Here is a 24534-nt window from a genome sequence, read left to right as displayed (position 1 = left end):
TCGGTGACTACTTCGATAATGCCTGGATAATGACCACGATGTGAGGATGTGGCCCATGTCTTGGCTTCTGCATGATCTGAGATCGTGGAGGGAAACAAACATGTTGATAATCGACAGATAGGTCCATGATCAATTGAATTAATCTTCTTTTGTTGCCCGATTGAGGCCATGGGCCCATGCTAGTACAAGTTCACAGTGGTATGATAAGTTTCCTATAATTATGCATGCTCATGGTTTAAAAAATGTGCTCTTTTTTTTTTTTAATCAAAAATGGCTTCCACTCGGTCTCCTCTTGGTTTCGCGAGACCAGCTCTAGGTTCCCAGTCTTTCTTCCGTCCAAAGACGACTCGTACCCTTTCCGGAGTGTCACAATACGCATTGAGGCAAAGAATGAGTATTTTTATCATTTAATTAATAATAACTTTATTTATTAATATTGGGTTTCTGTACTGAACCCGAACCCGAAGCTGTAACTAATAATACGATCCCAAACAGTCCCTATTCGTGTCTGTGCCATCCCCTGCCCACGGTCCATTACGTAATTCCAATCGTCGCCCTCCTTCTCCCTTTCCCTCTCCCCTTTTCGTCCAAACTTTCCGTATCCATAACCTGAAATCCGACTTGCTATGGGAAATTCGCGTCAGTTTTCTGTTCATCTCGCACTCGGGGGTGGTGCAGGTATCGTAGTATGTGTTACACACCTACATTTTGAATTAAATCTTTCGTTTTTATCAAATTAACTTGTTTCGTCGGAGTATAAATTGATCTCAGTATCGATCCATCTATGCCGTTTGTATTCATTGATATTGTAGGCGATTTGAGCAATAAATTTTAGTGGTAGCGATGATTAAATTTCATTTTTGTTTTATTTTCTGATGCAGTTGCTGACATGCTGTTATGGAAGAAATGGACGCAGAGTGTTGCTTTTGTTGTGGGTTCAACTGCCCTGTGGTTTCTATTTGAAAGAGCTGGATACAATTTATTGTCATTTGTGTCGAACGTTCTATTGTTGCTTGTCGTAATCTTGTTCTTGTGGGCTAAATCTGCATCACTTCTTAATAGGTATAAGAACTAAGATATCTGAATTTAAAGGTCTGTGATCTTTATCCACTATTATTTTTTGATTTAATAGTTATTGCGTTTTGTTACTCTTTATCCAAAAGTTTAATGAGTTTTTGAATTGCTTGGTTCCTTAAGGGATGTACGGAGTGTGGAATCTTTAATGTGTGAATTTTGATTGGATTATGGACGAATATCAAGTGAATAACTTTATTCTGTGATATTAGACCTCTGCCACCTCTCCCAAATTTTGAGGTTTCTGAAGAGACTGTTTTGAAGGCTGCTGATGAGATGCGAGTCTGGGTAAACCATGCATTGTCCATTGCACATGATGTTGCAATTGCTGGAAATCTTATATTCTTCGCTCAGGTGTTCTACCTTGTTATCCTACATTATTACAGTATCTGTTTTTAATCATGAACATGTATGTGCTGATTGAGGGATTATCCACGCCCTCGTGGAATTTTGTTTATTAGGTTGCTATAGGCCTATGGATTATTTCTTACGTTGGTAGTTTATTCAACTTTCTCACTTTTCTGTACATTGGTAAGTATTGAATTCTCTGCATGGATAACCTTATTTTTTTTGTTTTTCACAATGATATTAATGTTTGGTTTTGTGTTACTGAGACTACAGGTTTTCTTCTTAGTCTGTCTCTCCCTGTTTTGTACGACAAGTATCAAAGGCCAATTGATGAAAAGCTGAATGTTGCATATGATATAGCTCGTATACAATATCGGAAAATTGATGACATGATACTGAGCAAGATTCCATTGCCTTCAAACAAGGAGAAGAAAATACAGTAGATCCATTGTAAACCTACAGTTTAATGTGTCTTGTGATAATGTTTCTTATTGCTGTACACTTGATTTATTCATGCCTCATCTTGATAGTGAAACACATATTGAGCATGTCTTGTCTAGATGAGATAGTTTTTTATCTTAGATTTTTTATTACTTGATGCATGCAAGCAAGAACCAGGAGAAGTAATTCTCAAAGAAATATTTTGATTGCATATTTCTGGGTTGAAGTGCTGCCTTGACTTGCCAATTGAAACCTTATATTTTATTTGTGAACATTGTGTTTATTATGTAGACTCTTTAGTTGTAGCGGTTGGGTGAGAGGCTCTTGAGGCACAAATTTAGTATGAAGTTAATTAGGCATCTCTGTCATTAGATTGGTTAATTGATTAGACCTCGGTAAAAGAAGAGATCTTCACTTCTTTTCATATATGATGTTTGCATCATGACAAGCTACGCTTTGCACATACTAGAAAAACCTACCACCATATCACCTTGATGCAGCCTTGTCCCTTCTGCTGTGAAAGGATTAGAAAAAATGCGGTTTCTGCTAAGGTTTATACATGTTGACATACTGTATACTTACAAGTCAGCAATTATATCATGTGCCCAATTTGGGTTTTCATTGAAATGTGTAGAGATATATTCCATCGATCAGAGAGCTTTCAATAATTTATACTTCATCAAGTATTAAGAAATTTAATAGTATCTTTGTGTGTAGGGAGGACACACTACCATCCTCTTGTTCATTTTTTATTTGCATGTGTAATTGCCTTGTTTGGTGAGCTAGACTCGTTACTATGTAAGGTTACAATGTATACAAAGAAGATGAGTTTGTTAGCTGCTGCAAAACATGCATGAACACACATCACACACACAATTTGAATGTTAACTTCTGTTTCTTCAACTTGTATAGGATAAGCATTTGCGACAAAAAATATTACGTACTGGTAGATGTAGAAATTGAATTGCTCTGTTGTGCATCTATTTACCCTCTAACATGTCCATGTACTTAGCAGGTAGCTTTTGCTTGGTGCTTAGCGGCTGACATGCGTTGAAATGAGTTTTGCAAATGATATGGAGAGGGGCATATGAAGATTCATTAGTGTTTCTTTGTCTACCCATATTACCATGACTGATTAATTGTATTTTGGTTTGCTTATTTAATTTGGTCTGAAAACGACTATTCTAGGATCAATAGTTTTGCTTGTCTGGTCTGTTATTGCCTATTTTGAATCTATTTATTTGTGAATAGTGGAGGCAATGGCTGGTTTTGTTTCCCAAGTACTATGATTTTGGTAATAGCACGCATGAAACTTGAAAAAGCTCTCTCCCTTTTCCTTTTGCAATTCTATCAAATGGTTGGTGGTTATCCATGGTGGTTTTGTTTCTCAGATTTTATGTTGTCCTTTTCCTCCGTGTTTGCTTTAGATTTTTATGATTCAATTTATGTTTAGTTTTGTGCGTAGGAATACAATTTTTTCCTTGAATTGAAATTAAACATGATTTTCTATAAATCATTTATTCAGTTGTAAAAACGTAATAATGGAATAAAGTAAAGCACAAAATCATAATATTTTCAGAACTTCGAAAATTTTACAAAAGAAATAAAAAATGTTATGTTTGATTTGTGGTTTCCGTCCCATTTATCATTCTCATTTATGTTTAGTTTGTGGTTTCCTACCCTTTTGTCGTTCCACCGGTTCGATTTGACATCTAGCTATGTAGGTTATGTTGATTAATTTTGGGTCAAGCTAAAATATTATAATGAAGAGGTCGTTAGGCATTATCAAGGCGTTCATCAACTTCTCGATGAACTCAATCATTTTCATTTCATGCTCATAGACTGAAGTCTCATCTCGCATACATATCACCATAAGCACTTTTACTGGGGCGTGCCTCACACAATAAGTTTGTGTACTATACAACTTTTGTAGATGCATGTGAATGTCAGCAACATCTGCTGGTTCTTCAAACCGTCTCTGTGGTTCATTTTATATAGAAACCAGAATATAATCCTTACCTTTCATATCATGGTTAGGGGAGCGAATGAGATAGATATCCCAGTAGTCCTAGCCGTAAACAATGGATGCTAGGCATTGCCCGTATCAATCTGTGAGTGTTGTAACTAACTCGTTAAGCATCCCATCTGAGGAATATGTTTGCAAAAATGAAACTCAATGGAATTGACAGAGGCTGCACTAGCGTCCCACTATTTTTCATGCCTAGCTAGCTCCTCAGCACTAATATTAACGTCTGCCTCTTTCAGGGGAGCCTTAGTAAGTGTATATCATAACAATCTTTAATTTCTTAGCCAATCTTAATAGATAGGCCAGTAAGTTTTTATTTTTTCTGGTAAAAAATCGTGAAGAATGGATTATGAGATGCCATATCAAAATAATATAGTGAAAGTGAATAAGATAAATATTATTGAATATTTTAAATAATTTATTGACAAAGACATGGAATTTGTACTTTTAATTATTTTCCTACTATTGTGACATTTTTACTATCCTTTTATGAAAATGAGAAATCATGTTTCTTTAATGGCCACATGGAACCCAATTAGTCAGTTATGGTTTCAAATAATATCAGTAAATCATAATTTCTAAAATATATAACCCAATTGCATGTCATTGGATCTTCATGTTTTTTGCCTCATGTTTTGACAAGGACTTAATATATGACGTTTATCATCACGTATCAAGCGACCCATCAATCTCGAATTGCAGTGGACGGTCACTGTGAGTTCTCCAGTAATATGGGACGAAATCATGAAGTTTCACTCTATGCAAATTTCATATGTCAGTGAAGACACAACTTTCTAAGGTCTAAGCCTCTCTAATAATATGAGTCGGGCACTGATCGCAAACGACATTTTTCATGCAACCAACGTTGATAGAAAACAAAAAAAATATAATTTTTTTTAATTTTTGTGTTTAATATAAAATTGAATCTTATTCAATATAAGAGAATTTTTTTTTTGATAATTTGTCTAATAATTAATTTTAAATTTCTGTAACATGTTTGGTTTATATATTTGCCTTATTCATAAAACTATGATATAATAATTAAACATACACATTACTAAATATCACATATAGCATGATAATAAAAAGTAATGATTATCGATCACCGAGAGAGGTATTTGATCCATGTGAGTCATACACAAATCTAAGTTCAATTTCTAGGTAAAAGCGAGAATACAAATGTTATCTATTACAAAATGTTTTCAGTAGTTTATATGTCTTCGGTCTTCGATTGTTCGATCATCATGTTTACTGTGGGGACCCGGACGCTAATCATTTCCTTAATCGTTTTTAATATCAAATGAAACAATTAAGTAATGTGGGACATAAATTTTTTTTTTTTAACATACACATCGGAAACGTAATGTAAATCCATTTAATTTACATATTACAGCTAAAGTACCAGTCTAGTACTTAATATATTCCTATTAAACTAGACTAGTATTTAACCCGTGCGATGCACGGGATGATATTATTAAAAATTAGTAAAAATTGAATAGACATTTAAATTGAAAAAATAATATAATTATAAAAACTATTTTTTTCGCTAATTTTAAAAAACTTTCTTAAATACAACGTATGTCGATTAATTTTTTTGGCTCATAATCACTACATATATCAATATTTTATATTGTGTTAGCTTATGACAATTACATGATGTTCATCGTGTTTAGTGTATTGATGTCAACCACCAACTTTAATACATATTTAATTCTTTAATTTTTGAAAATCTATATATTATTATTTTTTAACATGCGATAAAAATATTTTTAAACCAAATTCAATAAAATTAATGAGAAATATTTTTTTTAAAATTAAATAATTTCATCTAAATCCACATTCACAAACATTTTTGTGAAATGACACGTGTTTGTCACATTTTGTAATGCCCGGAAATTTAATCCTAGTAAGCGGTAATTGCTGATTTATAATTGTTATAATTACGAAAGGATTAATCGGGACACGAAATAAGATTTCATATGAATTGTGCAAGTTTTTAACAGAACTAGTGGCGCCCGAGCGGTAGAAAATGACCGCCCGAGCGCCAATGTTTATTAAGGTAGGCATTTGGGCAGAAAGTATGGCGCCCGAGCGGTAATATTTAACCGCCCGAGCGCCATTGTGCAATCCGGAAATGCTCGGACAGAGGATGCCGCGCTCGAGCGGTAGTTTATCACCGCCCGAGCGCCGACCCAAGTTCAAGAAAAGTAGCCACGTATACGTTGCATGCAATTAGGATATATATATACGTATATCCTTGCAATTCTTCAGAAGGAATCGTAGAGAGAGCTTCTGGAGAAGAGTGAAATATCCTTACGCCTTTTTTGAGAAATCCGTCCGTCCGAATTGTAATCTGACTTCAGTACTGTAATCCTATCAAAGTAGGCTACAACTTGACGTAAGTTTTACTATGTTTTGACATGCTTTGAAATTATGCTATTGTCAGAATTGAATAGGATTCAGATATGATGTTCTTGATATGTTAGACATCGCAGAATCGAAGTCAGATTAAGAAACAGACTGATTATGGAATTGTTATGAATTTTTAAGGTATATTGATTTATACCAGACAGATTTGAATTGTGATTGGATTACGGATTGTATTGGATATGGGTTATGGATTGTAACTGTTATCTGGTGATATGGTATTGACGGGGATACTGAGTTTGTACCGTTATGCCGTTGATTTTGAATTAAATCAAGATTGATCAGATTGTTATTGATTTGAAAGGTATATTGACATGAGATTATTGATATTGTCATTGTCAGACAGACTGTGAGTTCAGGACTTCGACTGAGCCAGAAATCGACGGAAGAAAGGTATAAGTCAATGTGGTATTGGGAGATCGACTTGAGTCGGTTAGACTTGAGTTTCCCTAAATCACATACTTTACTTTATTGCATTGATGTTGCATTGATTTGATTGATATACTCGTTCTCTTGATTATAGATAGCAGGTATTAGACGAGTAGTCTTATGACAGAAGTGCCTGATAGTGGTGGGATCACCACGGACACATTGCACGATGTCATGAGATATTGTATTGGCGGAAGTGCCATAGTCTGCTACTGGATAATTGGCTATCTATGTGGATATAATTATAGCTCATTCTATTCCTTGTGATCAGATTGGTATCGATGTGGATAAGAAATTATACTTCTTCTATTACTGTTGATCGATGTTATATCGATGTGGATAGAATGGGAGTTTCTTCTATTACTGGTGATCGATACTATACTGATGTGATAGAACAGAGCTTCTCTAATTACTGGTGAATCGATACTCTAATCGACGGGATAGAACTGGAGTTTTATCTATTACTGTTGGTCGTTCGAATGACAATGTCTTGGAAACCGGGATCCCTACGGCTAGGATTGAATCTAGTCCTGAGTCATGGAGTCACGATCCTTTGTCGAGAGTTTGATATTGATTATGTTTCAGATATTGATCATATCTTTGTTTACCTGATTCATCTTAATATTTGTTATATGATCGCAATGTTTTCGTTGATTTATACTGGGATTATATTCTCACCGGAATTATCCGGCTGTTGTCTTGTCTGTTTGTGTACATGACAACAGGTGGGACATGTTCAGGGTTGAGGAGATGAAGAAAGATCGTGATTAGAGTGGAGATTCCGGACTTGGATTTTGATGTATAATAGGGTTTGAACACTTGACATTAGTTGTTAAACCTTAGTTTAGTTTGAATGCATGCAGTACAGGACTTGTATTGTATTTTATATACTGAGATGTATATATGTTTGATTTCACTACGTTCCGCATTTAAAAAAAAAAAAAATTTAGACCCTGTTTTTACTTGATTAATTAGTCCCAATTATGATTAAGAACTTGATTAGCGTCCGGGTCCCCACACATTTGAATGATAACAATAATTATTTCATATGTATCTTTATCCAAATGAGTTGTGATTTTATCTACAAAATCTCTTCATAATATACACAACAGTCAGCAACCTATTATTCCTAAAGAAAAATGAAATATGCGCTTATAAATAAATTATGTATAAACCAGAAAAATTATTTTATTAACATTTACTATGTGTATTCCAAAACAATGCCAATAAATTTATAATGTCTCCTAATAAAATGCGTACTTTCTTTAGAATTGTTTTAATCATTTCTATTACGGGACATTTTATATTATCATGTATCCGTGAACTTTGTAATATAAAAGAAAATTATCACATTAGTAAATACATAATAATTAAAATTTTGTACAAATAGAAAAATAATATTTTTTACTTCTCAATCATGAAAGTCAGATTTCAAAAAAGGGATAAAAATTATACTGTGGGGACCCGGACGCTAATCAAGTTCTTAATCATCATTGGGACTAATTAATTAATTAAAACAGGGTCTAAATTTTTTTTTTTAAAATGCGGAACGTAGTGACATCAAACTAATATACAACTCAGTATATAATAAAGTACAAGTCCTGTACCGTCTACAATTCATTAAAACTAAAGTGAAACATCTAAATATCAAGTGTCGAAACTTTATATACATCCAAGTCCGAAGTCTCCACTCTATCACGATCTCTCCTCATCTTCTGGACCCTGATCCTGCCCCACCTGTTGTCATGTACACATACAGACAAGACAACAGCCGGTAACTCCGGTGAGAATAAATCCCAGTATAAATCAACGAAACATGCAATCATATAAACAAATATAAAGCATGTAATCAGGTCACAGTAATATGTATCAAAATCTGAAACATAATTACAATTCTACAATTCAGACTAGACTCAATCCTAGTCTAGGGATCCTGGTTTCCAAATGTGGTGTTCCTATATCGAATTCCGTAATAGAAGGAACTCTGATCCTATTACACGATATAACCAAATATGGTGTTCCTATATCGAATTCCGTAATAGAAGAATTCCAATTCTATTTACTCGATATAACCAACATTCGGTGTCCTGACCTAACCGTCATGGACTGTAGCTCTATCGCTAATATCCTTATCTTGAGACATCGTGCAATGTGCCCGTGGCGATCCCGCCACTATCAGGCACTTCCGTCCCAAGATTTCTATACTATCTTATGACATCGTGCAATGTTCCCAGTGGCGATCCCACCACTATCAGGAACTTCTGTCACAAGATTACTCATCTACTACATGTTATCTATAATTCAAGAGAACAAGTACATCAATCAAATCATTGCAAATATTAATGCAATAAAGTAAAGTATGTGATTTAGGGAAACTCAAGTCTAAACCGACTCAAGTCGATCTCCCAATACCACATTGACTTATACCTTTCTTTCGTCGGTTTCTGGCTCAGTCGAAGTCCTGAATTCTCAGTCTGTCTGGCAACGACAATATCAATAATCTCATGTCAATATACCTTTCAAATCAATAACAATCTGATCAATCTTGATTTAATTCAAAATCAACGGCATAACGGTACAAACTCAGTATCCCCGTCAATACCATATCACCAGATAACAGTTACAATCCATAACCCATATCCAATACAATCCGTAATCCAATCACAATTCAAATCTGTCTGGTATAAATCAATATACCCTAAAAATTTATAACAATTCCATAATCAGTCCGTTTCTTAATCTGACTTCGATTCTATGATGTCTAATATGTCAAGAACAACATATATGAATTATATCCAATTCCTACGACATCATAATTTCAAATGATACCAGAAATCAATAAAACTTACGTCCTGTAGTAGCTGTCGATGCTAGGATCATGGTACTACTTCCGGATTCAATTTCTGATAGCCGATTCTCCCATAATCACAACTTGAAAGTACGATGAAGCTTCAAGGGATTCCTTCTGAATTTTGCCTCGTTCTTGCCGTGTTTCTGAAGGGAGAATCGAAATTGATACATATATATTGCATGGGAAATCAACGTGGCTTCCTCTCAATTTTTGCCCAAATTACTCAATAATTACGAAAATGCCATCCAATATTTACGAAATTGCCATCCAATAATTACGAAAATGCCATTGCCATCCAATACGATTTTATTTTCGGAGTCTCACAAAATGATAACATCTCGGGCCTTACAATTCTCCCCTTCTAAGACATGATTTCGTCCTCGAAATTACAGGCAATCAATCATATCCTTAAGGAGTATATACAAAATTTGTACAAGAATTTACATCAATGAAACAATGCTGGGAATTCTTGTCTCATATCCGATTCAGTCTCCCAGGTGGCTTCTTCTACACCACGACGAGTCCATTGCACTTTCACAAGTGGAATTGTTTTCGTTCTGAGCTGTTTTTCTTTACGATCGATAATCCGAATCGGCTTCTCGACATAACTCAATGTCTCGTCCAGCTCGGTCTCGTCTGGTTGAATAACATGTGAATTATCAGGGAGATATTTCCGCAGCATCGACACATGAAAAACATTATGTATTCCAGATAATGAAGGCGACAATGCGAGTCGATAGGCACGATCTCCTATCTTTTCGAGGATCTCATATGGACCGACATATCGTGGAGACAATTTCCCTTTCTTGCCAAATCTGACAACACCTCTGAAAGGAGAAATCTTCAGGAACACTCGGTCTCCTGTCTCAAATACCAACGGTCTACGTCGAAGGTTGGCATATTTGGCTTGTCGATCCTGAGCTGCCTTCATTTTCTTCTGAATAAGTTTCACTTTTTCAGTCATATCTCTGATCATGTCAGGTCCAGTCTCAGGAACTTCAGAGATATTTTAAGGCCCGAGAAATTAATTCGGTTAATCTGAAAAGATTTGAAAATGATTATTATAATCATGGATGATAATTGATATGATTATAAGCGGAACGGATCGGTTCGGGAGAGCCGGAAAAGAATTGACATTTTGTGTGAAGAGTAGGATTGACGCACATGCGCGACATGTATCGGAGCACATGCGCGGAACATCCAGTAGCATCGGCGCACATGCGCGAGATAAGGCGCGCATATGTGCGACCCGTCCAGAATGATTGGCGCATATGCGCGGGTTTGGCAGAATGATTGGCGCATATGCACGGAATAATTGGTTCATATGCGCGAGAAGACTAATGCTAGTTTTTATAACGGGCGCATATGCGCGACATTGTTCGCGCATATGCGCGAAACGTGCAGAACATGCACGACGCCACTTGCCCTTGTATCATGCAACATATGTATATATATATATATATATATATATATATATATATATATATATATATATATATATATATATATGTATACACGATTCTTTCCTTCAGAATAAGAAAGAGAAAGGAAAAAAGGAACCGAGGGAAGATTTGGAGATTGTGAGGAATCAGTCCGTCTGATTTTGAATCCGACTTCAGTACTGTGTTCCTATCAACGCAGGCTACAAATGGACATAAGTTTTGTTACGTTTAGACAAGATTTGAATTTATGATATTGTCAGAATTGAATATGATTCAGATATGGTGTTTCTGCTACCGTAGACATTATAGAATTGAAGTCAGATTAAAGAACAGACAGTTTCTGTAATTGTTATGATTTTTGAAAGATATTAACTGAAATTCTATATCAGAATTGTGTTAGTATTCAGATTATGTGTTATATTGACACCGATTATGAGTTCCAGTATTATATTTGTGATGTTCAGAACTGACGGGGTTATTCAGATATGATATTGATTGAGAGTCATGGTTATACTGTTGATTTTGATCAGATTATGTATACCGAGTTGAGTATTGATCAGAACAGATTCTGAACTAGGATATATACTGATATTGTATTTATGTGATTTGTCATTATCAGATTGATATGGACAGATTTGACTTCGAGACTTTGTCTTCGTCAGACCGGGACGACAAAGGTATAATTAATGTGATATTCGGGAAGACATAACTCAAATCAGATCTCATTTGAGTTTCCCAATAAAATCACATACTTGATTATTGTCTATGTTTTGATACGATTATGCTTTGTTTATAGATTTATATGCATTGCATCTCATATAGGAGAGTCTTGATAGAACCGTCAGACTCCTAGACGTTCGGTGATATCTCAGCGTAGGGGAAGATCATTCTCCTATTGTAGATGTGGATACAGATCAGGCCGAAGTCTAGGAATAAGACGTACGTTACCCCGATTGGGAGGGTAGGTAACAGATAGTGACGTCTTATTCACACCGGGATCCCTAGAGTCAGCATGGAGTCGAGTCATGACATGATTTGATTAGAACTGCATGCGTATATGAATGGGGTTCATAGACTATGAAACCCATTGTTATTGCTTCCATTTATGATATCATGTTTCATTAATTAGATTGTTTATATGCATGTTTATCTGACTTGAGTTGCATGCTTACTTGAATTGATTTCATAGATTATGAAATCTATTAGATATGATTTGATTTGAATTGCATGTGTAGTCAAGATATGATATGATTTGAATGCATGCTTAGAATGGTTTAATTTCATAGACTATGAAATCTATTACCTTTGATTTTGTTCATAACAGCATGTTTCATAAGTTATATGTGTATATGCATGTTTACCATGTTTTATACTGGGATTTATTCTCACCGGAGTTATCCGGCTGTTGTCTTGTTTTGTATGTGTGCATGACAACAGGTGGGGCTGGATCGGGGTCAAGAAGATGAGGAGAAAAGACGCGTTAGCGTGGTGATTCCGGACTTATTGTAGACTTGGTTTTATTACTTGAATTTAGTAACTGAACCTTAGACCTAGTTTGTACAATATTGTACTTTTATACTGCAATGTAGTTTTTATACAGAGATGTATATTATTTAGATTCCATTACCTTCCGCAGATACATTTTTAAAAGAAAAAATTTTTAGACCCTGTTTATCAGACCTGATAATTAAATCCCAAATAAGATTAAGAAAAAGATCAGCGTCCGGGTCCCCACAACAGGTGGTATCAGAGCGATAGATCCTTTAGATTGAGATAGTCAGAACTGATAGATCCTTTAGACTGAGATAGATTGAGATAGAAGAGAATGAGCGGGGTAGATTGAATTTTCTTTCCTTGCATGTAATTGCTAGCATGAGAATTATTTCAATGTTGACTTATATTGTGTGTGCTAGCATGATTTACTGCTTTCCCTATTACATGTTGTTGGTATCTGAGTTGATTGCAGCATGTAATTGTTAAGCCTGAATCATAACTGAGTTTGGATCAGAGGTATATGATCAGAGGAGGGCTGAGACAGATTATATAGATTGTGTATTAATTTGTTTGATATTCAGATATACCGCCTCGGAGAATTCCAGAAAGGGGTAGTACTTCGTCTGAACAGATAGATGCATCAGAAACTCAGCTAGAGAGAAAGATGAAAGAATTTCAGTTATTGCAGCCGCCGATTCTGAATGGTATTGAGACGTCCGAAGATTGTCAGAACTGGTTTGATGACATAGAAATACTGTTCGATTTACTTGATTGTACAGATGAACAGAGAGTTAAAATGGTACCTTATCAGTTACGAGAAGCCGCCAGGAGTTGGTGGATTACCAGTAGAAGAATGTGGGAACAGAGAGGTACAGTGATTTCGTGGGAAATATTCAGAACTGAATTTTATCGAAGATTTTTCTCAACCTCGTACCAACAGAGAGGTACAGTGATTTCGTGGGAAATATTCAGAACTGAATTTTATCGAAGATTTTTCTCAACCTCGTACCGAGAGGACAAGAAAGCAGAGTTTGAGAATTTGAGCCAAGGTCTGTTGAATATTGATGAATATACCGCCAAATTCTCTACTCTACTGCATTTTGCTCCTCAGAGAGCTGGAAATGATGAAGCTAGAGTAAATCAGTTCATCAGAGGGTTGAATTCGGAGGTAGTTGCATTTATGAATCTGCAGCAACCTTACCATTTTGCTGACATCCTGAGTAGAGCGAAGAGAGCTGAGACGAGTCTGATTAGACAGCTAGGGAGGTTGTGTGTGAAGCAACCCCAGACACAGCAATCCCCTCTCCGATATGATCACGGCAGTACGAGTGGGAAGCAAGATTTGCTGAAAGCTCGGAAGAAGCCATTCAAGAAGCTAGGGAGCGGTTCATCTAGCTCCAGCGTTTCTAGGTCCAAGCGATACTGGAGTGTATTGTAGGACTTGTGGAGGGAAACATTCCCCAGAGCACTGCCAAGGAGTGCGTGGTAGATGCAATATCTGTAAACAGCTGGGGCATTTTGCTAAAGTTTGTCCCCAGAAGCGTTCCCGAAGATTTTAGGAACCAGAGTTCAATTGAAAACACAGATCCAGAATTCACAACATGTACTATTCTTTATGATTCTATTGCATATGTATTGATATATACTAATGCATTTGTTAAGAATATCTTTGACTGAGTTGCATGGAAATATGCTGTATTTGTGGAGTCTATATGTACTGTAGTATTGATGTCCTTGTTTGTTGAGGAAATGTTGATATCAGAGATTTCTGTATATATTATATACTACAGTAAGATGAGAATGAAATAGAGATAGATTATGATGTACTTGTGTTTTCTGATTTGAACGCATTATTGACATGTATATGTTGAACAAGTACAGACATATTGTAGAATTTGTTCCAGAAATGGTAAGAGTCAGACCAGAGATGACTGATAAGTGGAGATACCACGATAAGATTCTAGATTTAGAATTCCTTTGATATCTGTATTGTATATGACTCGATTAATATAGAAAAGAATAGATCGCATCCCTATGTATTCAGTAGACCTACTGAAATCGAGCCTAGCATTGGCAGATTTGCCAGTGATATATGAGTTGGCCGATGTTTGCCCAGATCAGATTTCAGATTTGTTGTGATCTCAGAAAGATAAACTTCAGAAATTGAATGTAGATCAGGTATTGTTTGTATGTTAGATTCAGTACAGAATGATATTGAATATACAGAATAATACATACCGAAGTGAAAGAATTGAATATTTGAAGATTGTAGTGAATATTCTGAGAATTAGGATTATTGTATACAGAAATTATTCAGATAAGAATTCCGCTTGAAACAGATTGTATTCAGAGTAAGTGATATCTGAAATTAGTATACAGATTGACCTTGACACAGATGAGATTGGGATCAGTGATTGAGAATGATACCGATGTCAGAAGATCAGAAATTTCAGAAACGTCAGAAATGTCAGAAATTATTATGTCTGATTTGACAGATTATCTTATTCGACTATTGCTTTATATCTGCTGTGTAGTGTTATTGTTCTAAATCAATATTCGTGATATCTTATATTGGTTGGGAGCACATTTTAATTGCAGATGAGATATAGCAGTTGATCAGAATGACCTGAAGATATTTACGAGAACTAGTTGTTTTATGAGTTCACTGAACTCACTAGATCTGTATAGGTTACTGATATTTTGTATCTGATTTGATATTACTGTTGTTTTGAATCCGTATATGACACAGATTATTGTGAACCGTTGAGAATATATACAGTTCAATTGTATCAGAGTTGTTTTCGAGAAGTACAGCTATTCAGAAATGCGATCAGAATGTTCAGAGCTTGATTGATAATCAGAATGGAGCATCGATCAGAGTAACAGATATATGATTTTGTGTTTTGTATGAAATTGACTAGCTTGTGATATCAGAATGTTTCAGTATTGTATAATAGAATTGATATTGATAGTCATAGCCGAATACCAGGTAGGTATTTCTTCTTTAATTTTATGTTATTAACTGATTTGTTTATATCGAATAGTTCGAATCTAAAATCACAGATATTGTCAGAAACACACAGTAATGGATTCAGTTTTCATTCGGATGTTTGAGAATGTATGATATTCGAACAGACAGTTTTGATATAGACAGATTAAGTCAGTTGTGACAGAATTTATACTGAAATACGAACAGAATTGGTACCGATATGTCTAAACTGCCAATAGATGAAGACAGAAATCAGAAGATTATTACAGATGTGTATGTTTCTGAATAGAAATGGGAGTGCATCTCTATGGCTTTAGTAATGAAATTACCGCCATTTTCTCCATATTGAAATATGAAATGATTGTGATTGACTGATTGTTCAATCTATATCTATCAGTTGTACAAGATGATGTACAAACATGAACAAATGACACAGATTGATGTCAAAGAAATGGTCAGATTGCACAGAATGTTGCAATAAAATGTATCAGATTGTGATTGTGTTTCATTTTGCACATATAGTAGAGTATACCATACGTTATTTCGCAGATTTTTCACCGATTGACGGATAGCCAGAGTGTACTATCCAGATATGGAAGATATCCAGAGAGCGATAGTGCTGGATGCTAGCACTAGTTGACATGAGGTATTGTTACGTTATGGGTGATTGTGTGGTGATAGCTATCAAAAGAGTACTGAGATAGTTACAGACGACACATTGTACAGTGAGTACTACAGAGTCCTTATAAAGAAGATTCAGAAAGGAATAGAGATAGCTCAGAAATGACAGATTTGATAAACCAACATCGGATGATGATGCTTGGTATTTGGAGTGGAAGATTAAATATATCCTTGATCGGGATAAACAGAATTGATAACCGTCAATAGTATTGATTTACTATGAACTGTAGATTGACATATACAGATGCTATATAGCCAGTACTGCCAGATTGATTCTGTCAAAAGAATTTGGAGAAGTATTATGATGTTATACTTAGTGAATTCTTATTCCAGATCGGAATCAGAGATTTGAGTTTTGATTTAAACTTTACGATACATTCCTTCTAGTATATCTGAACCGATTACTTATGAGTTCGGGGACGAACTCAGATCTAAGAGGAGGAGAAATGTAAGGCCCGAGAAATTAATCCGGTTAATCTGAAAAGATTTGAAAATGATTATTATAATCATGGATGATAATTGATATGATTATAAGCGGAACGGATCGGTTCGAGAGAGCCGGAAAAGAATTGACATTTTGTGTGAAGAGTAGGATTGGCGCACATGCGCGACATGTATCGGCGCACATGCGCGGAACATCCAGTAGCATCGGCGCACATGCGCGAGATAAGGCGCGTATATGCGCGACCCGTCCAGAATGATTGGCGCATATGCGCGGGTTTGGCAGAATGATTGGCGCATATGCATGGAATAATTGGCGCATATGCGCGAGAAGACTAATGCTAGTTTTTATAACTGGCGCATATGCGCGACATTGTTCGCGCATATGCGCGAAACGTGCAGAACATGCACGACGCCACTTGCCCTTGTATCATGCAACATATGTATATATATATATATATATATATATATATATATATATATATATATATATATATATATATGTATACACGATTCTTTCCTTCAGAATAAGAAAGAGAAAGGAAAAAAGAACCGAGGGAAGATTTGGAGATTGTGAGGAATTCGTCCAGTCTGATTTTGAATCCGACTTCAGTACTGTGTTCCTATCAACGCAGGCTACAACTGGACGTAAGTTTTGTTACGTTAGACAAGATTTGAATTTATGATATTGTCAGAATTGAATATGATTCAGATATGGTGTTTCTGCTACCGTAGACATTATAGAATTGAAGTCAGATTAAAGAACAGACAGTTTCTGTAATTGTTATGATTATTGAAAGATATTAACTGAAATTCTATATCAGAATTGTGTTAGTATTCAGATTATGAAATATATTGACACCGATTATGAGTTCCAGTATTATATTTGTGATGTTCAGAACTGGCGGGGTTATTCAGATTGTATTGTTATGCCGTCGAAACATCAGCTGATTTAGATTGATCAGATATGATATTGATTGAGAGTCATGGTTATACTGTTGATTTTGATCAGATTATGTATACCGAGTTGAGTATTGATCAGAACAGATTTTGAACTAGGATATATAATGATATTGTATTTATGTGATTTGTCATTATCAGATTGATATGGACGAATTTGACTTCGAGACTTTGTCTTCGTCAGACCGGGACGACAAAGGTATAATTCATGTGATATTCGGGAAGACATAACTCAAATCAGATCTCATTTGAGTTTCTCAATAAAATCACATACTTGATTATTGTCTATGTTTTGATACGATTATGCTTTGTTTATAGATTTATATGCATTGCATCTCATATAGGAGAGTCTTGACAGAACCGTCAGACTCCTAGACGTTCGGTGATATCTCAGCGTAGGGGAAGATCATTCTCCTATTGTAGATGTGGATACAGATCAGGCCGAAGTCTAGGAATAAGACGTACGTTACCCCGATTGGGGGTAGGTAACAGATAGTGACGTCTTATTCACACCGGGATCCCTAGAGTCAGCATGGAGTCGAGTCATGACATGATTTGATTAGAACTGCATGCGTATATGAATGGGGTTCATAGACTATGAAACCCATTGTTATTGCTTCCATTTATGATAGCATGTTTCATTAATTAGATTGTTTATATGCATGTTTATCTGACTTGAGTTGCATGCTTACTTGAATTGATTTCATAGATTATGAAATCTATTAGATATGATTTGATTTGAATTGCATGTGTAGTCAAGATATGATATGATTGAATGCATGCTTAGAATGGTTTAATTTCATAGACTATGAAATCTATTACATTTGATTTTGTTCATAACAGCATGTTTCATAAGTTATATGTGTATATGCATGTTTACCATGTTTTATATTGGGATTTATTCTCACCGGAGTTATCCGGCTGTTGTCTTGTTTTGTATGTGTGCATGACAACAGGTGGGGCTGGATCGGGGTCAAGAAGATGAGGAGAAAAGACGAGTTAGAGTGGTGATTCCGGACTTATTGTAGACTTGGTTTTATTACTTAATTTAGTAACTGAACCTTAGACCTAGTTTGTACAATATTGTACTTTTATACTGAAATGTAGTTTTTATACAGAGATGTATATTATTTAGATTCCATTACCTTCCGCAGATACATTTTAAAAGAAAAAGTTTTTAGACCCTGTTTATCAGACCTGATAATTAAATCCCAAATAAGATTAAGAAAAAGATCAGCTTCCGGGTCCCCACAGATATCATCCCAATACAATGGGGATCTGCATTTCTTTCCGTACAACACTTCAAATGGGGCCATCTCAATACTCGTCTGATAGCTGTTGTTGTACGAAAACTCGCAAAGTGGCAATGCATCTTGCCAATTAGTGCTAAAATCAAGCACTACAGCTCTCAACATATCTTCCAACGTCTGAATCATCCGCTCTGACTGTCCGTCAGTCTGTGGATGATATGCGGTACTCAGATGTAACTTCGTACCGAGAGCTTGCTGTAGACTCTGCCAGAAGTGCGAAGTAAACCGAGGATCTCGGTCTGAAACAATCGACTTCGGCACTCCGTGCAATCTCACCACTTCTCGGACATAAACATCGGCCATCTGATCATATCTGTAGGTCATTTTGTATGGAATAAAACATGCAGATTTGGTCAATCGATCAATCACGACCCAAATCGCATCACAACCTCGGGAGGATCTCGGTAACTGCGTCACAAAATCCATGGAAATGTGATCCCATTTTCATTCAGGAATGGACAAACTCTGCAATAATCCTCCTGGTTTCTTTCTTTCAGCTTTCACCTGTTGGCAATTCAGACACTTGGCTACAAATTTAGTCACATCAGATTTCATTTGTTTCCACCAATACTGTGTCTTTAAGTCATTATACATTTTCCTGCCACCAGGATGAATGCTAAAACGACTGTTGTGCGCTTCTGTCAGTATTCGATGTCTCAGTTCTGAAACATTCGGCACAACCAGACGATTTTTCACATACAAAATGCCATTTCTCACTTGATATTCCGATCGATGTCCCGCTTTAACCATAGCAATCGAATTCTGTACGTTCTGATCAACTTTCTGTGCCTTTTTCATTTTCAATATCAACTCTGGTTCAACTTGAATTGTATATAATCTCAGAGGCTGACAATCTGTTTCAAAAGCTAATCCAGACAAACAGCAGTCTCCTATCAAATTCGAAACACCTATCGTCGCTAAGGATAGTGCACATACCTTTCGACTCAGCGCATCTGCTGCTGCGTTGGATTTCCCTGGATAGTATTTGATTTCACAATCAAAGTCTTTCAGTAAATCCAGCCATCTCCGCTGTCTCATATTCAGCTCTGATTGCGAAAATAGATATTTCAAGCTTTTATGATCAGAATAGATTTCGAATTTCTCACCGTAGAGGTAATGTCGCCATATCTTCAAAGCAAAGACTATGGCTGTCAATTCAAGATCATGAATTGGGTAACGAGTTTCATGGGGTTTCAGCTGTCTCGAGGCATAAGCAATCACATGCCCCTGCTGCATCAAAACACAACCCAATCCTCGGTGAGATGCATCACAATAAACAACAAAATCACTAGTACCTGAAGGAATCGTTAGCACCGGCGCACTGGTCAATCTCTTTTTCAATTCCAGAAAACTGGATTCACAGTCTTCTGACCAAACAAACGGGGTATTCTTCTGAGTCAACTGCGTAATCGGTTTGGCAATACTCGAAAAATCTTTAATGAATCGGCGATAATATCCTGCCAAACCCATAAAACTGCGAATTTCCGGCACAGATGTAGGTCTCGGCCAACTAATCACGGCTTCAACCTTACTGGGATCAACTGATATACCGTCTCCCGATATAATGTGACCCAAAAACACAACTTGTTTCAGCCAAAACTCTCATTTTGACAATTTAGCATACAGTTTCTCCGTCTTCAAAATTCTCAACACAGTCCTCAGATGATTAGCATGCTCAATCATATTCTTTGAATAAATCAATATATCATCAATGAATATGATAACAAAATCATCCAAATATTTCTGAAATACGCGGTTCATCAATCCCATAAATACCGCCAGGTGCATTCGTCAAACCAAATGGCATGACAATAAATTCATAGTGTCCATACTTGGTTCTGAATGCTGTCTTAGAGATATCAGAGTCCCTGACCCTCAGTTGATGGTATCCAGATCTCAGATCGATCTTGGAATATACAGATGAACCCTGCAACTGATCAAACAAATCATCAATACTGAGGCAATGGATATTTATTCTTTATCGTTGCCTTATTCAGTTGCCTGTAGTCGATACAAAGTCTCATCGACCCATCCTTCTTCTTCACGAACAGTACTGGAGCACCCCAAGGAGATACACTCGGTCTAATGTACCCCTTGGCCAGTAAATCCTCCAATTGTTCTTTCAGTTCTTTCAATTCGATCGGTGCCATCCTGTATGGAGCCCTAGAATTCGGAACTGTTCCTGGCATTAACTCAATGCTGAAGTCTATCTCTCGTATCGGAGGCAATCCAGGAATCTTATCTGGAAAGACATCAGCAAACTCACACACCACTGGCAAATCCGCCAATGATGGGCTCGATTTCAGTAAATCAACTGAATATACCAGGAATCCATCTGCTCCCTTCTGCAATAATCGAGTCATATTCATTGCATATATCAAAGGAATTCTGGCACGAGAACCTTTACCATAAAATTTCCACTCCTCAGCCATTTCATGTCTGAATCGAACTATCTTATGGAAGCAATCGACTGTAGCTCGGTACTTGGTCAACATATCGATACCGACAATACAATCAAAATCAGATAAACCAAGCACAATACAGTCTAACTCAATCGTATGCCCATCGTACTGCAGTATACACGATTTAACAGATTTTACTGATATCAAAACTGTTCCTAATAGAGACGTGACAGATACTACAGTGGCTAATGACTCAACAGGCAATGCATGACTCAATGCAAATCTCTCAGAAATAAAAGTATGCGATGCACCAGTATCAATTAATACATATGCAGGATAACCAGAAATAAAACAGTTAGCTGCAACCACATCGTCAGGTGCATCCTGTGCCTGCTCCTCAGTCAATGCAAAAACTCAGGCCTGCTGTCTCGGAGGCTGGCTCGCTGTCTGGCCCCCTCCTGGCCTCTGCTGTGACTGAGTAGACTGTGCTGGCTGAAAAATATGAACTGGCAGATGGTCGTCTACCGGTCTGAGCCACTGATCCCGATGACACAGCTGTCTGTGATCCCTGAGCACTCCTCTGGGGACACACTCGAGCAAAGTGTCCTTGCTGTCTAAAGATACGACAGCTGCCAACCACTCCTCGGCACTGATCTGTGGAATGCCTCCCTCCACAAGTAGCACAGTACGGTCCTGTATAACTCTGGCCCTGACTGATCTGTCTCGAGCCGCTGGAACTGGACGAGCTAGTTCCCGATTTCTTGAATTGCTTCCCTCTAGCCTTCAAGAAATCCTTCTTCCTGCTACCACTACCACTCTCGAATCTGGAAGGTGGTTTCTGTGGTGCCAGTGCTGGAGGCACAAACAAAGCTTCTCTCTGTCTTAATAAATCGGCTTCAGCTCCTTTAGCTCGGTTCAGTGCGTCTGTAAAATTTTTCGGTCTCCCAGTGTTTACCAACGTAAATATTTCTGGATTTAGGTCATTTATGAACTGGTCCGCAACGGCCTCATCATGCTCAGCTACATGGGGAGCAAATCTCAACAGTGTAGAGAACTTGGCCACATAGTCCTCAATGTTTAACTGGCCCTGTCTCAAGTTTGCAAATTCGGCTCCCTTGTCTTTCCTATATGATACCGGAAAGAACCGTAAATAAAATTCAGACTTAAACACATTCTAGGTAATGGCCGTACCTCGTTGTTCCAATGCCCGTTTCGTCGTAATCCACCAGTGTTTAGCCACATCATGCAACTGGTGTCCGATCAGTTTCACCCTCTTTTCCTCAGTATATTCCAAAGATTCAAACATCGCTTCAATATCATCCAACCAACTTTCACATTCCACAGAATTCTCCGTACCTTTCAAAGTCGGTGGATGAAATGACTGAAACCTTTTCAACAGTTTCTCCATTGGTGTAGGTGTCACATCCATGGGAGGATTCGATGTACTCCCATGTTCTGGTATTCTTCTCGGAGGCATATATGAAATCAAAAGGATTAGCAACTCCAAACATAAGTTCTATTTCAGTCCTCCTCCGATCATCTTACTGCTGATCTAGAATCGGCTCTGATTCGTTCTCAATAATACACTGTTTTCAAATCAAGTCAGATAAACAGATAAACATGCATTATAAAGCAGTAAATCATGCTAGCAATCAAAAGCAGGAAAGAAAACACATTCTACCCCGCTCACTAGCTCCTATCTCAATCTCAAGGATCTATCGCTCTGATACCACCTGTTGTGGGGACCCGGATGCTAATCAAGTTCTTAATCATCATTGGGACTAATTAATCAATTAAAACATGGTCTAATTTTTTTTTTTAAATGCGGAACGTAGTGACATCAAACTAATATACAACTCAGTATATAATAAAGTACAAGTCCTGTACCGTCTACAATTCATTAAAACTAAAGTGCAATATCTAAATATCAAGTGTCGAAACTCTATATACATCCAAGTTCGAAGTCTCCACTCTATCACGATCTCTCCTCATCTCCTGGATCCCTGATCCTGCCCCACCTGTTGTCATGTACACATACAGACAAGACAACAGCCGGATAACTCCGGTGAGAATAAATCCCAATATAAATCAACGAAACATGCAATCATATAAATAAATATACAGCATGTAATCAGGTCACAGTAATATGTATCAAAATCTGAAACATAATTACAATTCTACAATTCAGACTAGACTCAATCCTAGTCTAGGGATCCTGGTTTCCAAATGTGGTGTTCCTATATCGAATTCCGTAATAGAAGGAACTCTGATCCTATTACTCGATATAACCAAATATGGTGTTCCTAAATCGAATTCCGTAATAGAAGAATTCCAATTCTATTTACTCGATATAACCAACATTCGGTGTCCTGACCTAACCGTCATGGACTGTAGCTCTATCACTAATATCCTTATCTTGAGACATCGTGCAATGTGCCTGTGGCGATCCCGCCACTATCAGGCACTTCCGTCCCAAGATTTCTATACTATCTTGTGACATCGTGCAATGTTCCCGTGGCGATCCCACCACTATCAGGAACTTCTGTCACAAGATTACTCATTTACTACCTGTTATCTATAATTCAAGAGAACAAGTACATCAATCAAATCAATGCAAATATCAATGCAATAAAGTAAAGTATGTGATTTAGGGAAACTCAAGTCTAAACCGACTCAAGTCGATCTCCCAATACCACATTGACTTATACCTTTCTTTCGTCGGTTTCTGGCTCAGTCGAAGTCCTGAATTCTCAGTCTGTCTGGCAACGACAATATCAATAATCTCATGTCAATATACCTTTCAAATCAATAACAATCTGATCAATCCTTATTTAATTCAAAATCAACGGCATAACGGTACAAACTCAGTATCCCCGTCAATACCATATCACCAGATAACAGTTACAATCCATAACCCATATCCAATACAATCCGTAATCCAATCACAATTCAAATCTGTCTGGTATAAATCAATATACCCTAAAAATTCATAACAATTCCATAATCAGTCTGTTTCTTAATCTGACTTCGATTCTATGATGTCTAATATGTGAAGAACAACATATATGAATTATATCCAATTCCTACAACATCATAATTTCAAATGATACCAGAAATCAATAAAACTTACGTCATGTAGTAGCTGTCGATGCTAGGATCACGGTACTACTTCTGGATTCAATTTCTGATAGCCGATTCTCCCATAATCACAACTTGAAA

At 36.7% G+C, this 24534-nt stretch overlaps 1 protein-coding gene across 2 annotated transcripts; it reads left to right on the top strand.

Moving 5' to 3' along the window:
* Nucleotides 1-493: 493 nt before the first annotated feature.
* LOC140833086 (reticulon-like protein B11) lies at nucleotides 494-3187 on the top strand. Of its 2 annotated transcripts, none has more exons than XM_073197513.1 (6): nucleotides 494-678; nucleotides 882-1062; nucleotides 1287-1428; nucleotides 1536-1605; nucleotides 1696-1872; nucleotides 2879-3187. In XM_073197513.1, the coding sequence occupies exons 1-5, from the start codon at nucleotides 627-629 to the stop codon at nucleotides 1863-1865; spliced, it is 615 nt and encodes a 204-aa protein (XP_073053614.1). In that variant the 5' UTR covers nucleotides 494-626; the 3' UTR covers nucleotides 1866-1872; nucleotides 2879-3187. The 2 variants fall into 2 exon arrangements, with proteins under 2 accessions (XP_073053614.1, XP_073053613.1); XM_073197512.1 differs by having other exon boundaries at nucleotides 500-690.
* Nucleotides 3188-24534: the final 21347 nt, after the last annotated feature.

Source organism: Primulina eburnea, chromosome 5 (assembly GCF_022965805.1).
Source record: "Primulina eburnea isolate SZY01 chromosome 5, ASM2296580v1, whole genome shotgun sequence".
Classification (NCBI taxonomy): Eukaryota; Viridiplantae; Streptophyta; class Magnoliopsida; order Lamiales; family Gesneriaceae; genus Primulina; species Primulina eburnea.
Note: the sequence above shows the minus strand (reverse complement) of the source record. Positions and strands in the feature narration are given on the sequence as shown.